At 37.9% G+C, this 11,792-nt stretch overlaps 1 protein-coding gene across 1 annotated transcript; it reads right to left on the bottom strand.

The window, feature by feature from the left end:
* Window positions 1-4,767: 4,767 nt before the first annotated feature.
* On the bottom strand, window positions 4,768-11,032 carry abhd15a (abhydrolase domain containing 15a). Its single transcript, XM_065281082.2, has 3 exons — window positions 10,003-11,032; window positions 6,178-6,530; window positions 4,768-5,968 (listed from the first exon to the last, which is right to left on the bottom strand). Exons 1-3 carry the CDS (start codon window positions 10,510-10,512, stop codon window positions 5,413-5,415), a joined length of 1,419 nt encoding a protein of 472 aa, XP_065137154.1. The 5' UTR covers window positions 10,513-11,032; the 3' UTR covers window positions 4,768-5,412.
* Window positions 11,033-11,792: the final 760 nt, after the last annotated feature.

The raw sequence follows: 11,792 nt of genomic DNA, 5'->3' as shown, positions 1-11,792 counted from the left end.
GGAACACAATTTAATTCAAATTCAATTTAAAAAGATTTATTGTTTAGCCCCACAGGGGTAGAAAATTGTCTTTAGACAGAGGCTCACAAAAAAAACACACAACATTAATTTAAAAGTACACTTCACAACAACAACCTCTTAAAATCCTATTTAAAATATCAATGGCTGTCGGAACAAATGTCCTCTTATACTGAGCCTTTTTAATCAAAGGTACTTGTACCGTCTACCTGATGGAAGTACTGGAAATGAACTACAAAGAGACTGAGTGGTATCTGCCAAGATAGTGAAGGTTTTCCTTTGGACTGCAACTAGAGATCAGAGAAAGATACTTGTTTCTCACCTATAATTTTTTACAAGGATTAGATTATGCATTTATGCAATTTAAAGGTGCAGTGTGTAATTTTTAGAAGTATCTCTTGACAGAAAAGCAAAATAATATACAAAACTATATTATCAGGGGTGTATAAAGACCTTTTATAATGAACCGTTATATGTTTATTACCTTAGAACAAGACCTTTTTATCTACATACAAAGAGGGTCCCCTTACATGGAAGTCGCCATTTTGTGCCGCCATTTTTTTACAGAAGCCCTTAATGGACAATTTTTTTACTTAGTTGTCTCCGACTATGACATGTTTGTCCAGTGGCAGCTACCGTAGCTTAGGGATGGGAATCGAGAACCGGTTCTACTTAAGAACCGGTTCCCAGTGAATCGATTCCTTTGAACTGTAAGCATGCCTGCTTAACGATTCCGCTTATCGGTTCCGCTCGTTGCAAATGACGTCACACACACGCTGTGTTGTTTTGGTTTAGAACGCAGCAAACATTGCATCGAGGCAGAACGATCCAAAGTTTGGTTATATTTTGTGGTGGGCAGAGCGAGGCTTCGCGAAACACTGAAACAGTTGAATCAGTAACTTATATTTCACGCGAACATAAGACAATACGGTCGCGTTGCAGGACTGTCGCGTGTTTGATACACTATACACAACAACACCAGTGAGTCAAGCACCAGCGGAGCTAACAGGACGCCATCTGTTATTAATGCAGAAGGTAATGTGTTAATGTTAATGTGAGCGCCATTTCATTATGTAAACTTTTACTATACGGATAATATCCGGTGTCATTGTCCATCAAATTGCTGACGGCCAGAGTCTGGCTGGCTCTCACACTGGCTCAGAGAGATTGCAGAAAGTATCTCTCGTGGACCTCTAGCTACTCCGTTTACAGAGGCAGGGAGGAATAAAATGACCGAGGCGAGGATAAACACATTTCACCGAGCAGTAGAGGCGGACACTACTTAAGTATTTCTACCTAAAAGTACATTTTCAAGTATTTGTATTTTATCAGTGTTTTTGTATTTTTTTGAAAACATACATTCCAAATATTATCATAATTGTAACTCCACTACATTTCATAATTTCAAGTTTTTGGTTTATATTTAATATTTAAGTACATTAAAAATCTAGTAATGTTTTTTACTTTTACTTAAGTAAAAAGTACTTTTACTCAAAAGTAAAAGTACACAATTTTTATGTAATTATGTATTAAATTAATTTGAATATGCAATATAAATACACAGTATGATTCTATGCTTTAGAATGTAGTGAACATTTGTTAGTAAAGTAATTTTTTTCCAAGACAACACTCTGATAAAGCACAGATGCTTGGAAAATGAAACTAAAATACTCAAGTAGTGTCCCCCTCTGCCGAGCAGTGACTAAGTTTGTGGTAAAGGGTTTGCATCCGTTTGCAACAGTAGATGCCTCTGCATTTCGGTAGGTTTATTTGCTGTATTTTGTCCAGCATCATGTCTTTAAAAGAAAATAACAAATGCATGCATAACCAAAAGTTGCAGGTTTTATGTCAGTCTAGTTCTGTTTTATTAATTCCTAGTCCTATCACATTTACTGGTTGAGAAACACTGCCCTAGACTATAGGTCCCTGGACTTTACTTTAAGAAGTAGCAAACCTACTTTTAAGTTTGTTCATGAGGTTGCTACACATAATGTGTGTATACTCTGTTCTGTGTCTTCTGAACAGATATTAAAGCGAGTTAATACAAACATACAAATTTGTACTTATTCCCTCACCCAATGAGAATCGATAAGAGAATCGATAAGGAATCGGATTGATAAGCAACATCGATAATGGAATCGGAATCGTTAAATTCTTATCAATTCCCATCCCTACCGTAGCTTCTCTATGTGTTTCAAAAGCGAGGGGTGAGCAGTGGACTAAGCCATTGGTTGCAATTTGCAACATCACCACTAGATGCCGCTAAAATTTACACACTGCACCTTTAAACATCCCATAAAAGTAGTTGTGAGTCGTGCAAGACGTCGTATGTACACTCTAAAAAAACAAACGGTGCTATATAGCACCAAAACAATTGCTTTGGATCGTAACGATAGAAGAACCATTTTAGTGCCATATAGCACCGGTGAAGAACCAGTGAAGCACCAGTGAAGCACCAGTGAAGCACCAGTGTAGAACCATATAGGGGCCATATAGCACCACATATGGTTCTACATAGCACTATATGGTTCTACACAGGTGCTTCACTGGTGCTTCACTGGTTCTTCACCGGTGCTATATGGCACTAAAAATGGTTCTTCTATCGTTACGATCCAAAGCAACTGTTTTGGTGCTATATAGCACCGTTTGTTTTTTAGAGTGTAAGTCATGCAAATAATTCTTAAATTATCATAAATAGATAATGTTGTGAAAAAATAAACTGAACCTTGCCATCCCATTTTAGCCTTTTTCATATTATCCAATCAAGTAAATTTTTGTTACATTGACTGCTCACTACAATATGACACTTGAAGGTGATACATACAAGCTGCTTTTATTTGTAATCATTATTAGGATATGATTTTTTTATATCAGTAACTTATCACAAGTTAAAATTTTAAAGAGCACCTATTATACGATTCACAATTTTACATTTCCTATGGTGCAGGGTTGCCAGGTCCAACAAAAATTTCCAGCCCAATGACAACTTAAAACCCGCCAAAAAGAAATGAAAACTAGCCCAATTTTTACATTTGTCCAATTACAGTTGAAAACTGCAGGATTATCTCTACTTTCACACACTATTCTGTTCTAAATATACAAAGAAATTCTACTTTAGTACTTTTAAGTGTCCCCAACCGTGCCATTTTGAGACAGTATATGAACTCTGCCCTTTTAACATATTATCTCTGTATTTAAAATGTTTTATTTAAAGGACATGTTCAGTATGTTATACTTAAACCCCCGTTTTCAGATTAATCCAGGATTAGGCCTTAGTTACATTAAAACATTTAGTTTGTACAAATATACCCTGAAAAAAACATTACTAATGTGCCTCTTGAGACAAAACAATGGCACTGATATGTTTTTAAATATGTCAGTGCAAGCTGTTTCAGTTAAGACAGCTCAAACAAAACATGCATTTTGGTCTTGGACTAGATTTAAGCCACTTTCCTCGTGCCTTAGCTCCACCCCATTAGGATGCCAGAAAAGAATACACTTGTGCATCCCCCTTGCTCATCATGACTCCACAGGAAGCTTCCTCGCCTACTTGTGCTACAATATATAAATGTCCTTCGAGATAGTGGAGCTTGATCGGTTTCTAGGTCACAGACTAAGGGATGGAGATCCGACAAAACGAGAAAGCATTGAATTGACAATCATTTCTTAAAAAAAGTAGAAGGTTGTGTATAGTCATGCCTAATTTTAACCATCATCCACTAGATGGCACCATAAGGCAGTGCTGTCAAGATGCACGAGATATTGTAGGTAGGCCTACTTCTTTTAAATCTAAACATTCGTATACTTTCTAAACATTATTGCACATACATTCACGTACAGTCTGCACATAATCACCCATGTATTCGTTTTATTTATCACAATACAAACTCGAATCACCATCACTGGCAAACAAGGTAAGCAATCATGTCATATTAAGAGCTTAACGTTGTAAAGGTAACGATTATTAAAACTGATTAAGGACTATACAAACAATTATCTTAACAAATGCTGTTCTTGAAAGGGCAATAGAAATTAAATTAGGGCTCAGACAGAAATGCTTTGTTATCTCAAGGGCCCCTTGAATAGGATGAAGACATGTTGATGGCCACAAACCCACAACACTTTCATAATAATCATTAAAACTGTGTGCCCAAAGAGTGTAAAAATAGTAGTGAGGTTAATACTGCCTAGCCGTATACTAATTAAAATAGTAGAATAGCTTGGATGTATAAATTAGTTATGAAAAAAAACCTAAGTGCAACATCTTTATAGCTTTGTGTCTTCTCTAGTGCCATCTCTCACCATGAGCATTTTAAGCTGCAGTCTGCCGACAGTGTCTCTTTTAATCAGATACCCCCTCTCTCTGACATCACACTCCCGGCTGATGCTATATTTGGGGTTGTCACATATAAAAGTCTGGTCATGCATAAACAAACTGTGTGATAACAGGATCAGACACTGTGGAGTTTCGTGACTACATCCATGTGCAAATTCTAGCAATTAGCTTGGAGATGTCCGGCGTCCTCTTAAATTAGCAAGACATGTTTCTGGAACAGTAGTGGAAATACAAATTAATCTCATGAGCATTTCATGTATACATATTATTCGACTCAAATGAATGTGATAAGGTGAAATCCTTTAATTAAAGCTCCTGTGTTTTCAGATAATTTAACATACAAACATGGGGTTTGATACCAGAAAGACATCAGAAATTTGAGTTAGAGAAAAGGGTAGAAAAGAAAAAGAGACATAGAAAAACAACAGTGTTTAATGTGAAAAACTGCAGAGCAAGCTCCACCCATGCCAATGGAGACAAGCTTCCCCGAAACCTCAGAATGACGCCATACAAAAACCCCAGCAGTGCTGACGCCTAACTGCTATTTCACAGACTCCCTCTTAAATACAACAGAGACCATTCAAAATAAACTCTCTCATAGAAGAATAATATTACATCTAGAAAATGTCACTTTTTATTATTGTATGCACAGAATATACTATGCACACAGTTCTGCAAACCTATTAAAGTACATCTGAGGGAGATGCCGAAATGTAGACGGAGAGCTGCTTTACATAATGCTTCTCTAAACTGAAGTAATAAAGCATTCAAGAGAGGTACAGAATTAACATTTCGACCAATCACTTTGAAACAAACCAAGGCTAGTTTACGTTATGCCATTCAATGCTGAGATCTGTGACATTTTTTCTAATTGCCGACAACAGCATTAAATATTTTGCTGGTTATCATAGCTACAGTTGAAACAGCAGCGATACAATAGATTCTCCCTTATGTGCAAATTCTGGCAGTGTCCAGTGCTGTATCTGGATCCCAAAACCAGGCAGTCTCTCCATGTCCCCAAAAAATGTGAGAAAATGAGGGGACCCACATCATCATCATCATCTAGTATAGGACCTCTGCCAATTGTAAATGGCGTGAATGTTATGCGAGCAAACTGGCATTCTCCTGCATGTGCTCACGCTGCGATGACGGAAAGTCTTGCCAGCCCCGCCGAGCCCCCTACGCCTGGCCGCCAACTTGGCACGCTCCTCCGCAGCGAAAAAATCGGTGGTTGCGCGAAAAAACTCCAGCAAAGCTTGGTGGCTCCAGATATACGCACCTTCGTCTGGGGTGGAGAAGCCGCAGTGGCCTCCGTGCCCGGTCAACAGCAGAAAGAAATGGGGGTTACTCTCAAAAAGCTCTAAAGGCAGCGTAGCCCGGGCTTCCCCTCGGATGGGGTCGTCTTGGCTGCACACACACAGTACAGGGATGGCCACTTCATCAATGTCTCTTAGAGGGTCATTGCACTCCCAGTACGCCTCCCAGCTACCTGTTCCATCCATTGATGCCCCCTTTAAGCCAGATTGACAAAACAGGGCTTCCTCCATCGCCCTCAAGGAACAGCTGGAAAACAAGTTGTCTGTGTGGATGTGCTCCCCAAGAACAGTTTTATACCTGTGGATGAGATTTTCCAAAAAGTACAATCATTAAAGACAACAAAGTGAGGAGCTGCATGGAAGAGCATTGTTATCATTATTGATCTCAAAGCAGTCAAGCTGTTTAGTCAATCAATAGCACTGGATATGAATAGCAAGTCGCTATGGCAACAGCATTGTATTTTAATTTGGATCAAAGTAGTTGGAAAGTGTCCCCCAAAGCCCTACCTGCTGAGGCAGACTTTTTGATAGAGCAGAAGAGCCCAGTGGAAAGGCCAGGTCGGGCCGTTCTCAAACCAGCTCTGGCAGCGAAAAACCGGAGACAGGCAAGCCGCAGCAGTCACGTAACTGGATGAGCCGCACTCTCCCAGGTAAGAAAGCAGAAGTCCTGAACCGGTGCTCTCACTTACAGCATAGATCTGACCCGCTGGTTGTCGATAGCGAATGTATCGCACCGCTTCCCGCAGGTCGGTCGGGTTACCGAATTGCTGCAGTTTAACAGTACTAAGCGGTGTCCCATTCTGGCTCCGTCGGTTAAAGACCACGGGGAGGTAACCGTGAGCCAGACCTGCCTCACAGAGCTGAGGAGAAAAACAAAAATGTTTAAACATTCGCTCGTTTTAGCACAGTGGGGTCGTAGTTGCATCTGTCATATAAACAGAGATGTTTTACTTGAATCTTCTCCACACATGTAATAAGCAGTGTTGGGTCAGAGTAAAATAAGTATTTTAAAGTATACAGTTCACTGTTCTAAAACTCTATTGGTTAAAAAAAATGCATAACAATAATATGGACATTGCTATTTGACTAGTTTGGTCTGTCACTGTATCGTGTTAACATCAGGGCTGTGTAAATTATGTCACAAGAACTCAAGGACAGGACCAGAACGCCTGCCGCCGAATTCCTCAACAAGTTTGGCAAGCCTGACGAAGCTTCATAACCAACAATTCACCAGTGTGCAAAAAACATTTTGCGAGTTTACATTTGTATATTTTCAGAGTCCTTGAGATATATATGTAAACATATTAAATTTGCTGTCCATGTTGGGGAACTTGACCTTACAAACTTTATATACTGCTAGATAATAATAAATAAAGATTATGTAACAAGAGATGCAGTTGGGGTAGCGGAGGAGAATTGAAGAATTGTCACAGGTATGTATGTGGCTATTTAAATATACTTGATTTGTTATTGACAGCATTATATTTATTTCTTAGTCTAAAATCATAAAAACATAAAACACGTCAAAAATAAAACTTTTTATATGACTTCCTTTACATTGTTTTTATATAAGAAGCAGAGCAGCACTCAACTTAAAGGGGACATTTCACAAGACTTTTTGAAGATGTCAAATAAGTCTTTGGTGTTCCCAGAGTATGTATGTACCATATATATAATTTATTATAACATGTTAAAATTGCTCCTTTGTAGGTTTGAGCAAAAATGTGCCATTTTGGGTGTGTCCTTTTAATTGCAAATGAGCCGATCTCTGCACTAAATAGCATTACAGATTAAGGGGTGGTATTATCCCCTTCTGACATCACAGGGGGAGACAAATTTTAATGACCTTTTTTCACATGCTTGCAAAGAATGATTTACCAAAACTAAGTTACTGGGTTGATAGAAGCACTGGGGACCCAATTATAGCACTTAAACATGGAAAAGTCAGATTTTCATGATATGTCCCCTTGAACAGTTAACACAGACGCACCAGACACATTAACCCTTAGTGCTAATATGACATAAGCAGATTCAAATCTCATTCCTGTTTCAACAGATAAGTGCATAGATCAAAGTATTACCTTGATCAAGAAAAGACTCAAATTTATTTGACTTTCTGTAGAAATACAAATAAGATCTGCCTCTAACCACAGGATTTCCATGTCTCTTATCTACGTTAATTCTCTGAACTGTCAGCAACAGCTGTTGATGCAGTCCATTGCTGTTTTTGATGTGCAAACTTGAAACAACCTTTCTTCTAGTCAAGTGCGACCAGTGAAAACAACATCCATGTACACACACACACACACACACACAAGTAATTTAGAGTGCATCAGCACAGCAGAGGTGTGAAATTTGTATTTTGTAATCTACAGTACATGGGGTAAACCACACAAACCTGTTACTACCTCAAAAATATGCAAGACTTTATTTAAAGGAATAGTTAAAAATGAAAATTAGCACGGATTTTACTCATCCTCATCAGTTTTCAGCCGAACACAGTCAAAGTTATATTAAATAATATCCTGGCTCTTCTCAGCTTTATAATGACTTTGGATAGTACCATCCATTTTACCCATCCATCAAAAACATACGACTTTTTTATGTCTTCCGAAGTAAAGCGATGAGTTTTGTTTTCAAGTTGGATTTTTATATATTTTAAACTAGGGATGCACAATATATCGGCCGGCATATCGTTATCGGCCGATAACTGCTTATTTTTAATATTATCGGTCTGATAGCAAAATTAGGCCGATAAATGAAAGCCGATAAATGATGGATTATTTCGGTTTGTTGAACCACTTCACTTGCTCATTGCTGGCCATGTGGAGTTTTGATTGGTTCTTTCTGTGACATAGCACAAAGATGACACATGTTGCGGGCTTAAGAAGAGTATGCTGGTTTAGTGCAAAGACAAGATGTCCGCGGTCTGGGAGTTTTTCATTGTGAAATTAATATGAATATTTAGCGGACTATATATATATTGGTTATCGGCCCCCAAATATAAAGAGTTATCGGCCAAAATTTCCATATCGGTGCATCCCTATTTTAAACTTTATAAATTATAATCACTGCATTATGGCAATACACAAATAAGTTGCTTACAAAATCCCATTGCTTCATATTGTAAGACATGGATTCATTTTGGATGGATACACTTTTTGAAGCTTTAAATATGGGACACTATTTGATGCATTACAAAGCTAAAAAGAGCCAGGGTATTATTTAATACATCTACGATCTAGGATTCCTTCAGGGTGAGTAAAATATGGGCCAATTTTCATTTTAAGGGTGAACTATTCCTTTAAGCACATGATGACGCACTACATAAATAAATATTCTTATCTATGTCACTTAAATTGAATAATTTTTTGGCTTGACGTTTGGGCTACAATTACACAAGCATACAACAGACATGGCCAAACCTCTAAAAATAATGGAGAACCACCAATTAAAGGACTATTTATCTACAGTAAGCAAAGAAACATCAACAGAGATAACTTAATTTTTCTGACACTTTCAAGGCTGGGGTGAGTCTTAATGCCATCTGTGTACAAAGATAACTTCCCCATCACTGCTCTCAGTCATGCCCGAAACGAAGAACAGCGTCAAGTAGAGGTGCCAGCTAACACACTGAATCTGCTTTCTGCCATGCACAGTTAAACAAATTGCTTGAGCACATTTCTCATAAAGTCAACCTAGTTTGTTTACATAGAGTTGCCTGGAGCTTTAGGTCTCAAATATAGAGTGAGCTTCAAATGGGGTGTGTGTGTGTAAATGAATGAGTAAAATCCTAAGCAGGATGACTCACTTCTGCCTTTTCATCATGCATCTTATAACAAAATGTACAATTCAGACTGCATTGTTTATGATGGACAACGGTAACCTAAATCTACTTTGATATGCAAAACAGTCAAACATCACTTTGCATTTTTCCATTTCCCCAGACAACGTTATTTTAAATGCAAAACTAATTTGCAAACGAACCGGAATTAATAACTTTGTTTTGTTTTGCTCATTTCTCATGATATGAATTTTAAGCAGTTTGAACTACTTTCTCTGTGACAATGTGTATCAGTCAAGGTAATTCTTATCTATTAACAACAAAGCAAGCATTGGACATTTAAGTACTCAATTTGCTTCTTAAACGTCATGGGTTTGACTTTAAGGGATAAAAATGCATGCAAGTCGCAGATCACATTTGTCAAATATGCATGCAATACTGTAACAATGTTTCTTTGTCAAGGTAACTCTTATCTATTAACAACAAAGAAGGCACTGGACATTTCACCAATAGTCTAGGACTCTACATTTGTTTGTAGGCACATTTACCTTTAACACATTCCTGGTGATTTTTCCAAAAGAGTTGGGTATAATGAGCAGGATGGGACTTGTGGAGTTACTGGAAGTCCTGCGTCTCTTGTGATGTGCTGCACCAACAACAGCCCAGTCTAACGCCACCAATCCATCATCACTTAATTGCAAATGATCTCGGATAAAATGGACAGGACAGTCATAGGGCCAGACAGCGCCGAAAATCGTCTGTAAAGAAGCACTCATTCGCCAGTTCAATGTTGGTATCCGTAACTGCTTGCAGAAACTCATGCAATGTTTCAGGAGGTAGTTTGCCAAGGTCGAGGGTTTGCATATCAAGGCGACCGTGGGTGATTCGTCTTGCCCCGTGCCACAGTTTGACTCGCATCTCTCCGTGGATTTTTTGCGCGGAATTTCAAGCCCCTGAAAGTGCAACGTTGAGTGACTCCCATCTCCAAAACACTTCACCAGTGGCCACAGCATGGCCATTAAAAGCACAATACAAACAACACAAATCCATCCCAGCATTTGAACGGCTGCGTCAAAAATGCTTAAAAAAGTCCGATGTTAATTTATTTATTTATTTTTTGAAATCACACAAAATATCGACGCTTACACGAGTGTGCACGCGAGTAAATGCTAGTATCTCTTATCTGCTCAACCTTCAAAGTTTGGCGGGGTGGTTTTTATCGTCATGTCCAATAATTCGACAAAACCTGAAATTAAACGTTAAAGTCCATGCGACAGATATTAAGACTTATGTAAAAATAAAAATAAACGATCTGGTAGCAGACATAGTTTGAAAAGAAGCGCTCGTGCAGTCTCTTTGTGTGCTCGTGATTATACAATGATCCTCTCTCTCCCGCAGTCAACTCTTCAAAGTCACCTGCATCCGTCTGTCTGATACATGCCGCGCGTCTTCTTGTGACGTGTTTGTGCTCATTTCGGTGTCCTGCACGGAGAGCAGCTCTTGTTGTGAATGGGGTGTAGGACAGTTTGTAAAGACGCATCATCACACACGAGCTGTAGACAATAAATCCTGCTGTAGACAAGGAACGCCCTTTACACGAGATATTATTCCTCCGCCATATACTTTCAGAATAATGATATCATAAATGGGCTTGACTACCAGAATACCCTTTTGAGGCATGGGGCTTATAGATGTACCAAAAAAATTATACTCTGATCACTTACATTAAAGTAAGTTTAGGTTTTTAACAATCAGCTGAACTGCACACTACTGTATATGAGTCATTGACATGACATGCATATTTTGGTTGCATTACAGTAAATAACATGATACATTTATGACATGTGTCACTTTATTCTATAAACTTATAAATCTAGTTTAAATAAATTTTCAGTATTTTGTAATAATAAATACTAATTTTTGTTTTTTGTATCTCAAACTTGGTGGTGCAATGTACAAATTTAAACTGTTAAAAATTGTGTTCAAATTAAATAATTGTAATAATATAAAAAAAATATATTCAAATAAATTCAAAATAAGATACTTTAGCATAATTTTTTGAAACTTTTCCTTGAAACAAATTTCACAAATCTCAGTAGTAGAGGTCGACCCATATGAGGTTTTTTTTATGGGCGATGGCGATACCAATATTAAGAAAGCTGTATGGCCGATATGAGGCCAATGTAACACAAATGTTATCACAGTAAATAAGAGATAATCAAAAAACTGGTCAAACAAAAAAAAACATTAGTTACGCATAACATTTATAAATATAGCCTTTTAAAAACATATAACAAGACATAATTAATGTGGATCTGACATCTTATGGTACTGTTTG

This window comes from Paramisgurnus dabryanus, chromosome 8 (genome assembly GCF_030506205.2).
Source record: "Paramisgurnus dabryanus chromosome 8, PD_genome_1.1, whole genome shotgun sequence".
Classification (NCBI taxonomy): domain Eukaryota; kingdom Metazoa; phylum Chordata; class Actinopteri; order Cypriniformes; family Cobitidae; genus Paramisgurnus; species Paramisgurnus dabryanus.
This window is presented reverse-complemented; position numbering and strand designations above follow the sequence as displayed.